At 48.2% G+C, this 20,151-nt stretch overlaps 1 protein-coding gene across 1 annotated transcript in view; it reads left to right on the top strand.

Annotated features, from left to right (window-relative positions):
• The window catches only part of LOC104309251 (contactin-4), a 416,486-nt gene that overhangs the window by 377,873 nt on the left and 18,462 nt on the right, over positions 1–20,151 (top strand). Inside the window, exons 14-15 of the mRNA XM_054180010.1 lie at positions 17,489–17,664; positions 19,759–19,879. Coding sequence (XP_054035985.1) covers positions 17,489–17,664; positions 19,759–19,879 — 297 coding nt within the window. The remainder of the gene's footprint in view (positions 1–17,488; positions 17,665–19,758; positions 19,880–20,151) is intronic.

Raw genomic sequence — 20,151 nt, 5'->3', positions numbered from 1 at the left:
GTTCTATGATTCTAATACCATAAAGATGATTCAGTTCCAGTCCCCCTTGCCATGAGCAACGACAGCTTCCACTAGACCAGGTTGCTCAAGGCCTCATCCAATCTGGCCTTAACACCTCCAGGAAGGGGGAATCCACAACCTGCCTGGGCAACCTGTTCCAGCATCTCACCACTTCTAGACATGAGTGTCATGGGAACTGCACAAATCCTGAGTAAATAGGAGCCATACTGCAAGAGAAACTCTTTCAGTAGAGATGATTGCAGCACATGGTCCTGTTGTGGAAGGTGGGAGCAGGTGTCAGTGGAGCCACTTCTCCTCACACCACAATAATTCAGTCTGTGCAGAGAGGGACAGGGAAGATTATGACTGAAATATGATGTGCATGGAGAAGTGACTGCTGCTTTCTGCTCTGGGTAAAGATGAAGGAAGCCATGTGGGGAGAATAAAGAGAGGAAGTGATACTAACTCTCTTATCCTAAGAACTTCATATCCTTGAACATAGTGACTAAGAACAGACTGGCCTGAAGGCTATGGTTTTAACATCAAAGATACAGAGGATGTGTTTAGAGAGCACATTTGCTGTTGTAGGAGGAAAAAAGTGTGTTAAAGGAAAGAATCTGGGACAGGACTTGGGGAAATCTCTCTCCTCTTTGTGTATTTTCTCCCAAGCATTTTTGGAAGCAGCTTAGCAGAACCAAACTTCTGAGGCTTTGAGCTGCTGTGACTTTTCCTCCCTGAGCCTAGCTGGATTGCAAACAGGTTACTCAGACTTGCTGATCAGATAATAATAGGCAAGTGGCACATGGATGAAGACTAGGACTGATGGGTTTTGACACACCAGAGAGTAACTGCAGTGCTGCTGAATGGTGAGGAGGGGGTGCTTGCAATATTAGGGACTCCTGGGACCTGATTTTCCCCTCTTCTGATGCAGCTGAAGTAAGATTAGGAGCAGTCCCATCACAGTTAGCAAAGAGACTGGAGTCTCTTGTCTTAATCCCCAAATGGTGACATGGTTTAATGGCCATGGGAGTCTTAGGTTGATGGTGGAACTCAATGATCTTAGAGGTCTCCCCCAAACCACCCAATTCTATGATTTTATGATTCTAATTCTACATCATAGAATCATAGACTGGGTTGGGTTGGAAGGGACCTCCAAAGCTCATGCAGTCCAACCCCCTCTGCAGTCAGCAGGGACATCCTCAACTAGATCAGGCTGTCCAGAGCCCTCTTGAGTCTCACCTTGAATATCTCTAGAGCCCTCTTGAGTCTCACCTTGAATATCTCCAGGGATAGGGCCCTAAGCACCTCCCTGGGCAACCTGTTCCAGTGTTCCATGACCTTCATGGTAAAGAACCTGATCCTAACATCCAATCTGAATCTGCTCTTCTCAGGTCTGAAGCCATTACTCCTCATTCTGTCACTGCAGACCTTTGCAAACAGCCTCTCTCTCCATCCTTAAGGTACTGGAAGGTCATTATTAGGTCTCCCCAGAGCCTTCTCTTTCCTAGGCTGAACAATCTCAGCTCCTTCAGCCCATCTTCATAGCAGAGGTGCTCCACTGCATGGGGTTGCTTAGCCTGCAGAAGAGGAGGCTCACGGGAGACCTTATTGCTGTCCACAACTACCTGAAGGGAGGTGGTAGCCAGGTGGGGGTTGGGCTCTTCTCCCAGGCAACCAGCACCAGAACAAGAGGACACAGTCTCAAGCTGTGCCAGGGGAGGTTTAGGCTGGATGTTAAGAAGAATTTCTTCCCAGAAAGAGTGATTGCCCATTGGAATGTGCTGCCCAGGGAGGTGGTGGAGTCACCATCCCTGGAGGTGTTTAGGAAGAGCCTGGATGGGGTGCTTGGTGCCATGGTTTAGTTGATTAGATGGTATTGGGTGATAGGTTGGACTTGATGATCTCAAAGGTCTCTCCCAACCTGGTTAATTCTATTCTATTCTGTTTGGTTCTGTTCTGTTCTATTCAGGGCCAAACTGGTCCATCACCAAAACCAGGCTGAAGGGAGAGCTGGTAGCACTGCCACGCTCTTTGTCCCTCCTCTTCTCTGTATGTATCTTCACAAAGCTGGATCCTGGTGCTTGTTTTGAAGTTATTTACATAAGAAAAACTTGTGGCTAATTGGATGCAAAATGCCAAGCAATGGGAGAAATGTCAGGGACCCTTTTTAATGATGCTCTGCCGTGAATATTTATTCAGTCGAGTAGGAGCTGGGGATTTGGAGCAAGCTATAATGATCAGCTGGGCTGGGAGGTGGTTGTTTTCATTCCACATGTGATTCTGCCTCCATCCTGCCCCTTCCCATAACACCAGTACCAGGGCTCAACCAACCAGAGAGTAAAAGAGTAGCACATCCCTCAGAAGGAGGATTTGTCTTCTTGATGTGTCACTAATTAATTAGAACATGGGGACACGAGCCAGTCCCTTGCAAGAGAGCACAGAACATGCAGACATCGTCTCACCTTCACCACGAAACAAATTAGACCTCTGTGGCCCAGGAAATATTGTTTTCAAGGTTAGTTTTGTGCTTCTGTTCTTGCTGTCCCTTGATCTCCTGCAGAAAGAGATGTTTGGGCTTCGGTCTTGCCTGTGGTAGCGTGGAAGTCTCAACAGGGCTTTGAGGAAAAAGTTAATCTGAAACAAAAATATTGGCTGTGCACAGTGGTGGAAGAAGACAAACCAGTTGTAAATGAAGGTTTTAGTCCCATTTTATAGGCTGGGCAAATAAGGCAGGGGAGGCTTTCAAATGCCTTGCCGAAGGTCAGACTGAAAGGAGGAGATCTCATTTAATTCACTCTGAGGTCTGTGCCCATGCTGCCTTCACCCCACCCTCTGTACTCTTCCTCCACTTTTGCTTCTCTAATTTTCTGTTTGATGAAGTTCTGTGAAGCTTGGTTGTGATTCAAAGTCTAAGCAGCCAAACTCATGTTGAATGGGTTTGAAGTGGTGTGGAGCAGGCTCCCAGGCAGGACCCAAGGCCAGGCCTGCAGGTCTCGATATGCTCAGTAAATAGCAATCAGGAGAGAGAAATTTGACTTCTCTGTTTCTCTTGCTTTTCCTCTCCCTGTCTCCTGAACTGGTTCTTTGGATACTTGATAATTCCTGAGGCTTGTAGATGAGCTTGTGTAAGTGCTGTTGTGTGATCTCCACAGAATCACAGCCTGGTTTGGGTTGGAAGAGACCTTAAAGGTCGTCTAGTTCCAACCTCCCCACTTCATTTGGCTTAAACTTGAAGGTGCTTCTTGATAGGGTGTATTTCCCAGAAGGTGGCCTGAAGAGGCTGAAACTTTCCTGTTATTTACATAAACTTCAGTTAGAATCCAATGTTGCCATCAACTAGAGCCATCCCTTTGGTATTTCAAATAACACTTTATGTAAACATCTACTTCAGTTCCCTTTAGAACCAGTTTTAGGTGCAAGAAAATTGGTTGTTACCTGTAGGAGGAAGACTTTTGTTCTGTTTTATTCATTTTAAAATGTTGGCTGATGTGATCAGGCACTGGAACAGGGCTGGCCAGGGAGGTGGTGGAGTCACCATCCCTGAAGGGAGGGTTTTAAGGCCAGGCTGGATGTGATTCTGGGGAACCTGATCTAGAGTGAGGTGTCCCTGCCCTTGGCAGTGGGGTTGGAACTGAATGATCCTTGAGGTCCCTTCCAACCCTGACAATTCTATGATTCTGTGGTTTAATGGCCATGGTGGTGTTGGGTCAAGAGTTGGACTCAATGATCTTAGGCTTTTCAACTAAAACAATTCATAGAATCAATAAGGCTCAAAATGATGCTGTTACATCCTCTAGGTCTCTGTGTGTGGCTCTACAGCAAAGAGAAACAGATTGGATGTTAGGAAGAAGTTCTTCCCCATGAGGGTGGTGAGAAACTGGCACAGGTTGCCCAGGGAGGTGTTGGAAGCCTTATCCCTGGAGGGTTTTGCAGCCAGGCTGGATGTGGCTGTGAGCAACCTGCTGTAGTGTGAGGTGTCCCTGCCCATGGCAGGGGGGTTGGCACTGGCTGATCCTTGAGGTCCCTTCCAACCCTAACAATTCTGTGATTCTGTGATAATAATATTGCTGAGAAAGAACTGAATTAATTTTGAGAGCCAAGAGAGATTTTTGCCTTCCTGTGAACTGCAATATTGCAGGATGCAATTTATATGCTATATATATTATTTATATATATATATTTATAGAGACACCCTTCTTACAGGCATTATTGTAGGATGCAATTTTACTATATATATATTTATATATATACATTTGTAGAGGGACCCTTGTTACAGCATGTACATGGGGTTTACTGACTCTGGGTACATATATTGACATTGCAGTTCAGTGCCCAGGTTTTTTTTCACCAGCTTTAAGCACACTGAAAAAGAAGTAGTAGAATAAGCTTGAATTTGCCCAGTTTCTTAATGTAGTGGTGAAAGCATTCTCTGCTCCCAGAGGTCTCAATGGGTGCCCCCAGCCAGCTCCCCTTACCAATGCAAATGCTGATGCACTGCCTTCACACCAGGTGCTTAGGAAGAGGAATGTGTCTCAAGCTGCTTGATAAACTGCCTGCACACCAAGGCTAGCTTAGCCCAAGATGCTCATACAGAATACAGAATTAACCAGGTTGGAAAAGACCTTTAAGATCATCAAGTCCAACCTATCACCCAACACCATCTAATCAACTAAACCCTGGCACCAAGTTTCTCATCCAGGCTCTTTTTAAACACCTCCAGTGATGGTGACTCCACCACCTCCTTAGGCAGCACATTCCCATGGCCCCTGGGTCTCCTCTTCTCCAGGCTAAACACCCCCAGCTCCCTCAGCTGCTCCTCATAGGGCTGTGCTCCAAACCCCTCACCAGCTTGGTTGCCCTTCAACATGGCACACGTGAGACTTGATCTAGGTGATGTTAAGGATGGTTAAGCCATGGCTTCTTTTCTGGGAGGCAGGTAGTGATTGTTTTGGTGTGAGTTTGGCAGCTCAAGAGGCATCCGCTCATAATGCCACTTGGGCTTTGTTCTTGCATGTCAGCTAATTCCTAACATCTTGGTCCTGATGAGGAGGTTGGAGATAAAAGTCTCAGAATTTGGACAGGAAAGACCTAGAAGACAAAGTGTCCCATAAAGGGATGGGAAAGACCTAGAAGACAAAGTGCCCCATAAAGGGATGGGAAAGACCTAGAAGACAAAGTGCCCCATAAAAATGCAAAGCCTCTGCCAGTCACTTCATAATTCTGCCCTTTGAGCGCCTGCCTATCGTATTTCTGCTGCTTCCTTCTTTCTGGATGTGTTTTATTTATGGCCATTCCTATTCAAAACCCTATTTTAAAGTGCCACAAATCAACCCTCTCAACCAGGCTCAGCTGCTGAAAGGGGCAAAATGCTGTTTGGCTGCCGCGGGCCGCAAGGCAAAGCGTGACACGTGCACAATTACCTCTGGCTTGTGTGAGGAGGAGGAGGGTGATTGATCCTTGAGTGACTTGCAATTTATCAGAGATTAGATATGATTCCTCCTGTATCTGATTAACCTTCTCCGTGTGATGGCCATCATTTTCTGCAATGACAGTAGATTATGCCACACTTGAGAGGAGGGATATCAGCCGGTCGCAATCAATAGCCCACAAAAGGTGACACCTGGAATTCACAGGGCCGTCTGTAAAGCGTGTCACAGGCTGCTCAGTCCTTTGTCACAGACACTGGTTTCACTTCAGGCACCCCTGAAGCGGAGGGGCTTTCATTTTGGGCCGAAACGCCAAGGGATGGAGGAGGGATGTTTTGGGGGGTTGGAGCGTAATCAGGCGCAGCTCCACGCCGCCATGAAGAGCAAGTACAAATTTCTCTGAGTGACAGATTTGGATTGTCATTTCCAGACCCCATTACCTATGATTTTCTTTGTCACAATTGTGTGGAGAGAGCTTGATTTGATAAGATTGCACTGCGCTAGGTAAAAGGGAGGTTAAAATGAAGTATTGTGCCCTCGTGCTATTTAAGTAACACTCTCTGTGCTCTCAGTGGAGTGGATATATTTTCATGTATTTTTGCCTTTGGATTTGCTGTAATGGCACAGCCCTCCCCTTCCCCTGTGTCTTTTGATGCAGTTCCGTTCTTACTGTGTTTTCAGATTGAAATTAACCTTCATTTATTATTCAGCCAGCAGATCGCATCCAGCGTGCCGAAATGCCGGCCCCGTGATTGACTGCCTGGAACCTGCCTGGGGAGGTGGGAGGCATTAATTCCTGGGAGGGAGACTCTTACATCAGGTTTAGACAGTTTTCAATCTGTGGGAAGCTCTTTTTCACTGTCAGTTTAGGAAATATGGTAATAACTTGTAGCTCAGCTGCAGTTCAGCTCTGAACTCTGAGTAGGGCCGAGGAGGAAGCAGCTGCTCCTGAAGGAATCTTCGGTGTCCGGAAGGACAGTCAGGAGTGCAGTCACAAGAAACAACATCTGAACTCTCCTCTTAAAATGAACAAACCCACACCAACAGAAAGCAGAGGCTGCCTAAGAGGAAGGGGCTCAGGTGATGTGCTGAAGCACTCAGCTAAAACTCATTGTGTGTCCCCACGCTGCCGCTGCCATTCTGATGTGGCAAGATCGAAACCAAGTAAACTGCAAGATAAGAACCCCCCTTCAAGAAAGCAATTTTAGTGTGCCCTAAATGCCCAGCTCAGCCTTGTGTACTGCTGAATCAGAGTCTCTGCTCTTGCAGGAAAGGTCAGACCTTCCACTCTCCTCCTTTCCTTAATCCCCATTAAATACATGGCCATGGTTCACTGTCTTTGTGGCCAGAGCTTGGCGCTGCCTGATTACATAGAATCATAGAACCATTCAGATTGGAAAAGGCTTTTAAAGATCATTGAGTCTAACCATTATCCAGCTAAACCATGGTGCTAAACCCTGTCCCTCAGCAGCCACTAAGCCTGACTCAGTGTGCTTGCAGAGGGAAGTGTTATGACCCAAAGTGACTCAGTCACACATCATATCCAGACCATGAGGATATTTGATGGAAAGCTCTAGAGCATCAGTCACATATCTGTCTAAAATCAGAGAAGTGACTTCAGCCTGCTTCAGACCTAAATCCCCTCTTCTGAACTGTGATAGTAGCCCTTTCACTTCTAATAAGATTACATTTTGTTAGGCTGAGCTAGCACAGTGCACACCAGAGGGTACTGCAAGTGCTGCAAAGATCTCTGTGAAGAAATGTTCATTACAAACCAGTTACTGGTCTTGAATATATGGAAAAGAACAGTAAAAGCCACGTGTCTGGTCCTGAAAGCCTGTCTGAGACTCATCACAGCTCAGGTCTATGACACTATAAAGGCCAAATCTTCTCAATACTTTCCCCATTTTCTTTTAATCTTCCTTTTGGCTATCTTAATTTTTGGCCCCATAAAGTACTCAATGAATCTTCCCTCTCCTACCAGGACAGGCTGAGGGAGCTGGGGGTATTCAGCCTGGAGAAGAGAAGGCTTCAGGGAGACCTAATAGTGGCCTGCCAGCACCTGAAGAGGGCTACAAGAAGGCTGCAGAGGGACTGTTTGCAAAGTCCTGTAGTGAGAGGATGAGGGGTAATGGTTTGAAATGAGAGCAGAGCAGATTTAGATTGGATGTTAGGGTCAAGTTCTGCACCTTGAGGCCCCCATCCCTGGAGGTATTCAAGGTCAGGCTGGACAAGGCTCTGAGCAGCCTGATCTAGTGGAGCAGGTCCCTGATGCAGGGGGGTTGCACTGGATGAGCTTTGGAAGTCCTTTCCATCCAAACCATTCTATGGTTCTAGGACAGCTGTAGTTTCCTGTGTGTTTAGTTATTCACTGATGAGTGATTTCTTTAGCTCAGGATTGTATTCTCCTCTCTTCACCATATCTCACAGTATCTGATGGTGCCCAGAGCACTAAGAGCTCTCAGAATTTTGCTAGTCAGGTCTTAGAGGCTTTTATCTTTATGGTCTTGGGTAAATGTTTTGGTCACAGATAGGAGAGAAATAGGTGTTGGAGCACACCTAAGTATTCAACTCTTGGAGTTTGATGCTTTGATTGCTCATAGAAAACAGAGGATTCCACCCCTGAGACTGATTTTTATTACCTGCAGACACTCCTTGCTTTGAAATCAACACAATGGTGTCAAGTGTCATTGCAAAACAGAGGACATTGATCTGCAGTGCATTTATTAACTCCCCCTGATAAAAGGCAAAATCAAACCAGTAAACACACTGGCATTCCAAAAGAGAGGATGGGTGAGCCCTGAGTTATAGCTCATCCCCAAGAAAATCCTGTTTCAAATGATCTTCTTTTCATCCAGAGAAGGAGAGGAAAAAAAACCCAGAGCTGGATCTTTACCATTAACACTAATGAGTGTTTAGGAGAATTAAGTAATTAGATGGTTAATCAAACTTGAAACTACAGCTTAGCTGCCTAGGTCCACAGAAGGAATGTCAGCAAGGAGAATGGGAATGGAGCCCAGGGAAGAGCAGCTCTGTGCCTTTCCCCTCACGCTGGATGCAGCTCCGTGCGCTTGGCACCGCTCGCCTTTGTCTTAGCTGCTTGTTTGAAGCATCTGGTAATTGAACATCAACTCTTGCACTTGAGCATTCATGCTTGAACCTGAAATTACCTTGTCATCCACACTGCCTTTCATTAAGCAGCTAACAGATGCCCTGGCATGCTCCTATCACACTGCATGATGTGGAGAGTCAGAGCCTCATGTGCTGAAATGACTTTGGTCTAGCTGGTCTCCTCTTGTCCAGCCTGGAATCAATGTCCTCCCCTCTGCATTTGTGCTGCTTGCTGTATTTAACTCAGATGTGCCCTCTGACTATCGCAGGTGGGATACTAATACTCCTTATCTGCTTGAAGCAAACATACACATCCCTCAGCAAGAACACCAAGCACTGCTCTCTGGTTTTCCCAGCTCAAGAGCCAGCCCATGTTTCTCCTGCCTGTTGCTGCTTTCACTGCCTGATTTGTGTCCTTCTGTAATACTTTTCTCCTTCAAAGCCAGGAATATTTGCAACAATTTTTCCCTGTTTAGGCAAAACAGTAAAGGGGAGAAGCAGGATCTCTTCCAGAATTCCCATCCCAAACCCAGAAGCATGGAAGAGCAAACAAATGGTGGATAAAGTGTAATGGGCAAGAATGGAAAAAGATAGGAAGGATAAAAATCACTTTGAGGGTGCTGGAGGCCTGGAGCAGGCTGCCCAGAGAGGTTGTGGAGTCTCCTCCTCTGCAGAGCTTCCAACCCCCTCTGGCCATTGTGCTCCTGGGCAAGCTGCTGTGGGTGCCCTGCTTCAGCAGAGGGGTTGGACTGGATGATCTTCAGAGGTCACTTCCAACCTCCACCGTGCTGGGATTCTGTGAAAAAGCCTTTGCAACATCATGGACATTTTCCCTTATAAGCAGAACAGTCTGAAGGCACCAGTAAGTTTGGGGAAGGCTTCTGTGGTCTTCAGTATTTTACCCTGCCAAAACCTGAGCATTCCCTTGTCTTCATTCCCCTTTTCCCCTGCTCTTTTGTGCTAGGATGGATGTCTGAATAACCATTTAGCTTTTAGGTGCATGGGTTTCAGAAACCAGCAGTGGAAATGTTAACATTATCTACTCTTTATTTATTTATTTTCATCTGAGATGCTCAGTTCCACTGACTCAAGGCCAACAACTGGAGCTGTGTCTCCTGAGCATGTTACAGTTCAGCCCTTTATTATAGGAAAATACTCTCTATTCCTCCAGCAGCCAGGGCTGGCAAAGCACAGCTCAGTGTTTACTGAGTACTTTGAGAGCCTTAACAGAAAGCTCTGTGGTTATTAGCATCGCTGAATCCCTTCCCAGCAGAGCAAAGTACTCAGCCTGCCACAGAATCCCAGCATGGAGGGGTTGGAAGAACCTCCAGAGATCATCCAGTCCAACTCCTCTGCTCAAGCAGGTCACCCACAGCAGCTTGCCCAGGAGCACAATGGCCAGAGGGGGTTGGAGACCACTCAAGGAGACTCTACAACCTCTCTGGGCAGCCTGCTCCAGGCCTCCAGCACGCTCAAAGAAGTTTCACCTCCTATTCAGATGGAACCTCCTGGGTTCCAGTTTCACCTCCTATTCAGATGGAACCTCCTGGGTTCCCGTTTCACCTCCTATTCAGATGGAACCTCCTGGGTTCTAGTTTCTCCCCTTGTACAGGTGGAACCTCCTAGGGTTCCAGTTTGTGCTTGCTGCCCTTTGTCCTGCCACTTGGCATCCCTGGCCCCATCCTCTTGCCCCCCAACCTTCAGCAACTGATCCACACTGAGAAGATCCCCTCTCAGGCTGCTCTTCTTCAGGCTAAAGAGGCTCTTCCCCAGCATGCCAAGTGAGCCAAACTGGAAATGAGCACAACTGCAAATGGGATGCCAAGTAACCATCTAACACACACAGGTCTGCCTGTCTCTAGGTGGGGAAAAACCCTCTGGTAAGTTGAAATCTTGCTGATAGGTACAGCACAAGTGACATCGCTTCTCGCTTTGCCCTCTTCTGTCATTCCAGATGTATTCACATGCTCTGAACTGATGAGCAGAGGGTTGGAGCTGCTCTGCTATGAGGACAGACTGAGGGAGCTGGGGTTGTTCAGTCTGGAGAAGAGAAGGCTCCAAGGAGACCTAATTGTAGCCTTCCAGGATCTGAAGGGGGCTACAAGAAAGCTGGGGAGGGACTTTTGAGGGTGTCAGGGAGTGATAGGACTGGGGGGGATGGAACAAAACTAGGAATGGGGAGATTCAGATTGGATGTTAGGAGGAAATTCTTCCCCATGAGGGTGGTGAGAGACTGGCACAGGTTGCCCAGGGAGGTGGTGGAAGCCTCATGCCTGGAGGTTTTTGCAGCCAGGCTGGATGTGGCTGTGAGCAACCTGCTGTGGTGTGAGGTGTCCCTGGCTGTGGCAGGGGGGTTGGCACTGGCTGAGCCTTGAGGTCCCTTCCAACCCTGACAATTCTATGATTCTGTGATTATTTTTTTCCCCCATAAGAAAAATGCCTCACCCCTGGGTGCCAGCCTCTGATTCATTTTGTGTCACACCCCCGTGGATGGTGTCCCTGCTGGGTCCTGCCCTGCGGATCGATGCGACACAGCCCGGCGCTGCGGGAGCTACACCAGGCAGAAGCAGCCGTGCAAAGCTGTTTACCCTAAACAAGTAATCCTTCCTAATGGACACCCAATCAATAGGAAATCGGGGGTGGGCTGGTTCTCTTCTCAGACTGGGTAATTGTCACCCTCAGACCGTACCCCTGCTGCTGCCTGCAGCCTGCTGGTTCGTGCAGCTCGGAAATGCTTCAGAGCCTCCCGAAATGAGCGGCGGAGTGCCGGCGGCACTAACAGCTAATGACAGGTTCACTTGAGCAGGGGACTAGGGACACAGCCAGGCAATTACAGCCTGGCTGCAGATGGGAAGTGCTGCTCAGCTCCCTTTCTGCTCACAAACTGGAAGCTAGCAAGAGAACTTGGTTAAAACCTCTGCTGATAGAAAGCAAAGGCACTCAGTCGCTCAGGAGCAGGCTGAAATCTGCAATGTGCTGCAGCCAGAAAATGAAGGGGTGGAAGGCAGGAGAAAAACACGTAAGGGAGGGATCTCTGGAGAGCTTCCAGACCCACCTGCGCAGCCTGCTGTGGGTGACCCTGCTTTAGCAGGGCGGTTGGACTGGATGATCCCCAAAGGTCCCTTCCAACCCTCACTGGGCTGGGATTCTGTGACAGCTCAGCCTGCCTCAGCACACTCTGTTAGTGAGGCCAGGGCTGAAGGCATCCAGAGCTGTCCCATGTGGAAGCACAGGTCTGCTCCAGCTGAGGGCCATCCCTGTGCTGCTCAAACCATCTCAGCTCCAATGACACCCTGCAACCTCAGCTGCTCCGTGCACTGCCAGCCTGGCTGGCACTCAGGGAAAGCTGCCCATGAAACTACAGAGTGCCACCTCCGTCACACAGAGTGCTCCTGAAAATGCCAGCAGCAAAGGAAGGCTGAGAGGGAGCTTCCCTGCTTCCCTGAGCCTTCAGTGACACCTACAGACAACCACCAAGCAGGCTGCTGTGTCCCAGCACAGGCTGGAAGTCCTGGGCTGTGAAGCTCTCAGGGCTCTGCAGGGAAGATCTCCAGCAGCAAAGCCAAGCCCAGGTCAGTGTCTGCTGTCCCTGTATATGCTCTGCCTTCAGGACACCTACTGAATGTGTTTGCATCACAGTGTGGTTATTTTTCTCTCTCTCACTCTTTCTCATTTGAGGCAAGAAAACAAACAAACAGATTATTTCACCTCTTGGTGACAGAAGGTTTCTCATCCCCTGAGAGCATCCCCCCCACCATGCAGCAATCACTTCTTTCTCCTCTCAAAACCTCTCCTTAGTGAACTTTCTCAGAGCTGAGCTGGAACAACTTGGCTTGGTTTCACCTGTGCTCTCTGCAGGAGAGCTGGGAAATGCCAGGCACTTCTGCTTCCTTCTCTGGGGGGCCCAGCTGAGGGCTGATGTTACTGGTAGCAATTCTCACCCTCTAGCCGCAGCTGAATGTTTTGCTTTCTTAAACACTGTCTCAAAATGCACCAGAGAGCTCCAAAGGAGAATCTCACCAAAATCACTTTGAAAATTAACTGTCCTTGACATCTAAGGAGAGTAACATGCACTTAGATGGGTCAGGACAGTAACAGAGCATTAAAATCAGCTCTCCTGCAGTATCTGTCTCCCTAGATTTCCTCTCTTGCCTTGCAAGAGCATAAATAAATGAGTAGCTAGCTCAGGGGGGGAAAAAAACCCCAACAACAAAAAAACCCAATACAATCTTTTTTGTTGTTATTATTATTGACTTGGTGATGCTAACCAAGACCATCCAGGGATCATTAAAGCACTCCCCAGCATTTCCAAGTGCCTGATGTTAGAGGGTTTGAAACTGCAAAGCCTAACAATTCAGCTTGTCCCTTGGCTGCCTGTGGCCAGGCTGTGCCCACACTCAATCCTCAGCTGGCTTCTGGATAACCTTGGTCCATTTGCTGCTCTGCTAAGGGTGTGAAAGGCAGGGAGGGGAGGGATGGCTTGGCTTTTCAGCTTTGCCAGCCTCTGAGAAGAGAGGCTGGGGTTCTCCTGGGGTGATTTGTAGAGTGCATTGCTGGAGCTCACTCTCCTGCTGAGCATGGCTTGGGTCAGAGCCATCCTTGCACATCGTTTGTCACTGAGCTCTACCACAAATTCCCAGAGTGGACTCAGGTGCTCTTAAAGGTTTTTTCCAACCTGAACACCCCCCACACCATTCCTGGGGGGGGGTCAGCTATTAGAGACTATATTTGTGTTGTATACAGAATGTGTTTGTATTCTATAGAGCAGAATATATTTGTTTTGGTATAGGGAATATATTTGTGCTGTACAGAGGATATATTTCTTTTGGTATAGATAATGCATTTGTTTTATAGGGACAATGCATTTGTTTTATAGAGAGGCCATATTTGTATTCTGTGGATAAGAGATTAGATAATATTCTGGATAAGCTTGAGAAGTGTGCCCCTGGGAGCATCAACACAAGGGCATGCACCTAGGTCAGGGCAATCCTTGGTATCAATCCAGGCTGGGGGGGTGAAGGGATGGAGAGCAGCTCTGTGGAGAAGGACTTGGTGTTACTGATGGATAAAAATCCTAGAACCACACAATTCTTTAGGTGGGAAAAGATCTTTAAGATGGAGCACAAAAGCTGGATGTGAGCTGTCAAAGTGCAGTCACAGCTCAGACCCAGCTGAGCCCTGGGTTGATCCCCAGCAGCATGGGTTGAAGATGGAGGAAGGGGAGTCTGCCCCTCTGCTGTGCTCTGCTGGGACTCCACCTGCAGTGCTGGGGCAGCTCTGGAGTCCTCAGCACAGCACAGCACAGACAGGGACCTGTTGGAGCAGGGCCAGAGGAGGCCATGGCAATGCTGGCAGGGCTGGAAGCCCTCAGCTGTGAGGCCAGGCTGGGAGAGTTGTGGTTGTTCAGCCTGGAGAAGAGAAGGCTCCAAGGAGGGCTGATCAGAAAGCTGGGGACAGAGTTTTGAGCAGGGTCTGTTGTGACAGGACAAGGAGTGACGGTTTGAACTGAAAGAGGGAGATTCAGGCTAGAGAGAAGGAAGAAATCTTTTGCATTGAGGGTGGTGATATCCTGGCCCAGGTTTCCCAGTGAGGAGATGCTCCATGCCTGGAAGTATTCCAGGTCAGGTGGTTTTGGTCTCTGAGCAGCCTGCTCTAGTTGCAGAAGTCCCTGCTGACTGCAGGGGGGTGGGACTGGATGAGCTCTACAGATCCATTGCAACCCAGCTGTTCTATGGCTGCATGATTCTCAGTTGCAATGCTTCTTGAGGTGACTGTATTGGGACCTGGGGGCCTGATCTTTGGAGACACCAGGCATTTGCAGCTCCTACAGCATCCACAAGAGCTGTGGAAAGCAGATCTTTGGCAAACACCTTTTTAATTCATTAGTTTTTCTTGAACTGTCAGCATTGCAGCAGGAAGAATCAGGTTCATGGTGCAGACTTCTCACCTCTCGCAGACAAGTGGCTGTGGAGGCAAGGGTTAGCTGCAGCAAAAGCTCGGTGCTGACACTGTTTAAGGACCACAGCTTACATGGATCACTGGAGGACTCATGTGGGACAGCTCAGGGCTTTGTGGGAGTCAGGCTCTTCATCTCAGTCAAGTCCTTCATAAATATTTCATGAGGGCTTTGAGTGTGGCAGGGGATGAACTTCGGATGCTGAGAGGAATGTCAGTGATTGTGTGCCTGAGCTCCACCACAGGCCAGGCACTGATGTAGCTTCCTGAGATTGAGGTGCTCCAGGTCTTCATAGAATCAGTCAGGGTTGGAAGGGACCACAAGGGTCATCTAGTTCCAACCCCCCTACCATGGGCAGGGACACCCCACACTACATCAGGCTGGCCAGAGCCTCATCCAGCCTGGGCTTAAACACCTCCAGGGACGGCACCCCAACCACCTCCCTGGACAACCCATTCCAGGGCTTCACCACTCTCATGGTGAAGAACTTCTTCCTCACATCCAGCCTGAATCTCCCCACCTCCAGCTTCATTCCATTGCCCCTTGAGTCTTGAGTTTCAGTGACTGTAAAATCTTGGTACATCAGTTGTACAAAAGCAATGCCATCAGTTTAGGCAGTGATCAGACATGATTTCAGTAACCTGTACTTACACAACTCAGATCTAAGAAAGTCCAAGTGCTTTGCCTGTATCAATTAATGAAGCTACTGAGGTTCTGCCACGAGTTACTTTCTTTTCATAGATTCACAGAGTGGTTTGGGTTGGAAGGGACCTTAAAGACCCCCCAGTTCCAACCCTTCTGCCTTTGGTAGGGACACTCTCAACTATCCTGGATTGCTTAAATCCTCATCCAGCCTGGCTTTGAGCACCTCCAGGGAGAGGGCATCCACAGCCTCCCAGGGCAACCTGTTCCAGTGTCTCCCCACCCTCACTGCAAAGAACTTCCTCCTAATCTCCAGTCTAAATGTGCCCTCATTCCCTCTCATCCTATCACTACTATTTTGTTACAGATGAACCCAAAATACAGAACCTAATACAGCCAAGTCCCCGAGGACTTGATCTGAAGCCTTTACAGTCAGTGATGAAATCTTTCCCCACCTCCTGCACACTTTTGGTGAGGTCTTTGAAAACCCAGGACCAGCTTCTGTGCATGCCCTGAATTTTGGTGAGCAGTTCTGCTTAGAATAGAATAGAATAGAATAGAATAGAATAGAATAGAATAGAATAGAATAAAACAGGTGGGAAGAGACTTTCAAGATCATCGTGTCCAACCCATCATCCAACACCACCCAACCAACTAAACCATGCAACCAAGCACCCTATCAAGTCTCCTCCTGAACACCTCCAGTGAGCAGTTCTGCTCTGTGAGCATCCTTGTGGCCATATCCTCTTGATTTTAGCAGAAAATTAATTAGTTGCCCAACAGTCTGTGGGAGAAGTAGTTAAGAGTTTGGGTTCATACACCAGGGGATGACTTCTTTAGGAAGAAGTTCTTCCCCATGAGGGTGGTGAGAGCCTGGCACAGGCTGCCCAGGGAGGTGGTGGAATCCTCCTGCCTGGAGGTGTTTGCAGCCAGGCTGGAGGTGGCTGTGAGCAACCTGCTGTGGTGTGAGGTGTCCCTGCCCATGGCAGGGGGTTGGAACTGGCTGAGCCTTGAGGTCCCTTCCAGCCCTGACAGTTCTGGGATTCTAAATGCTTGTAGTATGATTGTATGACAGCTGTGCAGGAGAGACTTTTGGACTAGGCAAAAGTACCTGCCTGGATATGATTTCCAGACTTTCAGTCTGGTTGTTAAGCAATATTTTTTTCCCTCCTTTTCCTTTCCTCTGAGACTCTGTAGGGGGAAAAAAAAATAAATAAATAAATCCCTGCATTTTTGTCAACATATATGAAAGACAAAGGTTAGCTTTGGGGGCAGAGGGAATTCACAGGCACAGGTGAGGAGCTGAAGTCTGCATAACGTGTCCTGGCTTGTCCTAGTGTGCCACCAATTTTCTGCCCCTGCACGACTGAAGTGAAAACCAGCTCCAGATGTGGGCAAGGGATTCATCCTGAAGCCTAAGGTGGAGCTGGTCTGTGCTGCTGCCCACGTTTATCAGGCAGAACTTGCTTCATCACAGGCTCCACCCAGGGCTGGGGGCTTCCCTTGAAGCATCATCATCATCTTTATGTCCTTTCTCATCGCTCTTCTGCTCCACTTCCCCACAATAGTTGCTCAGTTCGTGCTCAACAGGTCACTGACATCTTGTGTAAGAACACAGTGGTCCTAAACACTGAGTCAGCCTGACCTACTAACTGGCCCAAACCTGCATGTCAGGCAGAAGAGTTACTACACCCAGAGCCACAGTTTGCCCCAACCCCCTTCCATCCAACACTACTACAGGACTTGGCTTGCTGGGGCAGCTCTTTGGGGTGAAAGGCTTGATTCATATCACTCACTTGTATTTATTCTTGGGGGGTCCTTCCTTCTTCAAAGAGGACTTCATGTAGGAGCAACAAACCAGTTGGTTTGATGGCCATGGTGTGCAATGTGTGACTGAAACAAACCTTTGAAGTAAGAGGATTCCAATGAAATGATCTCTGATGTTCAAAGCTTTTCCTAACCAGGCCTTGTAGAGCTCCTGCACTCTCTTCCAGCCCTTGTTCCCTTGTTCATCAGGATGGTGGCTAGAAGAGGATCCTGGAGGACACACTGATGGTGTTTCAATCTATCAGTAAGAGAAGGCTGTCAGAGGATAAAATCATGGAACCATAGAACGACCTAGGTTGAAAGGGACCTTAGAGATCACCTACTCCAACCTCCCTGCATTAAGGATCTTCCTAAGTGACCACTGCAAACATTTCAAGCTCTGATGACAATGCTGCAGTCATGGCAGACCTCTTAGGAACCTTTCTCTTCTCTGCCTGTCTCTCCATTTCCCAGCAGCACAAGATTAATGTTTGGGGTTTTCCCTCCCCTTCTCTCTCCCTCCCTTTGTTTTCTCTGTCGTTTGTAGATCCAACGCGGGTCATGGTCTCTCCTTTCAGCATGGATGTCACTGTTGGAGAAAGCATTGTCCTGCCTTGCCAGGTGTCCCATGATCACTCCCTAGACATCATGTTTACCTGGACATTCAATGGACACCTGATAGACTTTGAAAAAGATGGGGATCACTTTGAAAGAGTTGGAGGAGTAAGTATTAATACTGAAGTCGTCCCCTCAGGGTCATAAAAGTGAGTGAGGTGGGAAAGGGCTACTATGAGAAGGAATGGGCTGGGCTAAGTTGATAGTAGGAGATGCTGTCTGGTGTCTTCTGGACTGAGAGGCTGCATGTTGCCAGTTTACTTCTTCATTATAGCAGGTGTGGAATTATTATCATTTCCTGATGGCATGACTCAAATCTGCTCACATGAGGGAGGCATTCACCTTGCACATCAGAGGTTTCCTCACTGCAACCAAACTGCTTTCTCACTCAGGGAAGAAGTTTTTTCTCTGGCTGGAACAGCCTGTGTCCTCCTCTCGTGACCACAGGCTTAGAATGAGCATTTTTTGTCCCTCTGCAACCACCACCCAGTGTCACAGATGCCATTTCTCTTTCCTGGCAATGTCACCTTGGTGTCTTTGGGGTGCTTGGTTGGTTATGGGAATCCCACTCAGCACCCTCTGACAGCACAGACTTCTGCAGTGTCCAGGCAATTGGGTACATGAAGCTTGAAAAGATTTTGGTCATGGAAATCTGGTAGCTTGGAGAAGAGTTGGGTGAGAAATAATGGTTAGACCACTCATTAAATACAGCCCTGGCTACCACTGCTGGTTAGGACTGTGAGCAAGTGGCAGGTACAGGGAAGAAAAGGGAGAGAAGGTAGGAAAGAAGCCCAAAAGGCCAATCACATCCTGGGCTGCATCAAAAGAAGCCTTGGCAGCAGACAGAAAGAGGTGATTTGGCCACTCTGCTCTGCTCATCTAGAGTTCAGCTCCAGGCCCTCAACACAAGAAGGACATGGACCTGATGGAGAGGGTCCAGAAGAGGCCACAAAGATGATCAGAGGCCTGGAGCACCTCTCCTGTGAAGCCAGGCTGAGAGAGTTGAGGCTGTTCAGCATGGAGAGGAGAAGGCTCCAGGGAGACCTCAGAGATGCATTTCAGTATCTGAAGGGGACCTGCAGGAAGGCTGGGGAAGGACTGTTCAGATGTGGTGATAGGATGAAGGGCAATGGTTTGAAACTGGAGCAGGGCAGATTTAGGTTGGACATCAGGAGGAAGTTCTGCACAGTGAGAGTGGTGAAACACTGGAACAGGCTGCCCAGGGAGGTGGTTGAGGTCCTGTCCCTGGAGATATTCAACATCAGGCTCAATGTGGCCCTGGGCAGCCTGCTCTGGTTGGAGGTGTCCCTGCTGCCTGCAGGGGGTTGGACAAGATGGCCTTGGAGGCTTCCTTCCAGCCCAGTGCAATCTGTGAGTTACTTACCTTGATTAGGAGAGGAGAAAATCTGCTCTGGTCTTGCGTCTCTGCTCAAACCAGGCCACCATGGTGCACATCAGCAGCACCAACTCTTCCTGAAGACTGAACCCAATCAGGCTGCAAAGCTAAAAACACCCACAGACTTTATTAATATTCTTCAGTCAGAAAAAGCCCCAATCCCAAGGTTACCCTGAGAGTTCCAATGTACCCAAGGCTTTGTGCCTGGAGAAGAAATTAGAGAGAGCTTTCAGCCTCCTATACATCCAGCAACCTAATTAGTTCTATTCAACAGTTAATCAGACATGCACTTGGCGTTTGGAAAACAAATTACTGCTGTTAGGTGATGCAAGATTTCCTCAGAGAGAGCTGTGCTCCTGATCTTTAGCACCAGGCAATCCAAATGCTGGCCTGAATGCAAAGCACTGCAGGTGCCTCGGCACTTGGGCTGCCTTTTGCTCCTGGATTAGCTGTAGACACAACTTGGGCATCGTCAGAGAGGCTGTGAAGCCGATAGCCAGAGAGGGACAGGAGGAGTGGGAGCAAACCTGCCCTACATAAGCTTTGTCACTTTGTTTTAATGGGGAAACTGCTCACCAGACCCAAACCAGGGCTCCCTGGGCCCTTGTAGGAGCCATCCTTGCAGAACCAGTGCCACTCTTATCTTCAAGGCAGACTCACATCATTTTAATAGGCCAGGGCTTGCCTTGCTTAATGTTTTCATCAGCAGTGTAAAGTAAATCCATTAGTCACAGTGTCCTTCGTGTGATAATGATGTTTAGCACTCATTAAAAAGTAATTGTAACCACTTTTCCCTACTTTATCAGCAGGATTCAGCTGGTGATTTGATGATCAGAAGCATCCAGCTGAAGCATGCTGGGAAATACGTCTGCATGGTGCAAACAAGTGTGGACAAGCTATCAGCTGCTGCAGACCTGATTGTAAGAGGTATTTGGATTTTGTTGTTGTTGTGGTGGTGGTGGTAAAATTTCCCTTCCTCTCTCCTCTATCTTCTGCTGCTGGTAGGACAGTTCCTGAGCTCAGGGATGTTCCACTGGGATCTCAGCATCTTGTCGTTAAACTAAGAAATAAGCTCGGAGTACCCCCTGGGCTTCAGAGTGTTTTCAAGCAGCACCTAAAGAGATCCTTTCATAGAGTCATTTTTGGTTGGAAAAGACCTTTAAGATCACCAAGTCCAAACATTGGCCCAGCACTGCCAG

The sequence above is a fragment of the Dryobates pubescens genome, chromosome 1, assembly GCF_014839835.1.
Source record: "Dryobates pubescens isolate bDryPub1 chromosome 1, bDryPub1.pri, whole genome shotgun sequence".
Classification (NCBI taxonomy): domain Eukaryota; kingdom Metazoa; phylum Chordata; class Aves; order Piciformes; family Picidae; genus Dryobates; species Dryobates pubescens.
Note: the sequence above shows the minus strand (reverse complement) of the source record. Positions and strands in the feature narration are given on the sequence as shown.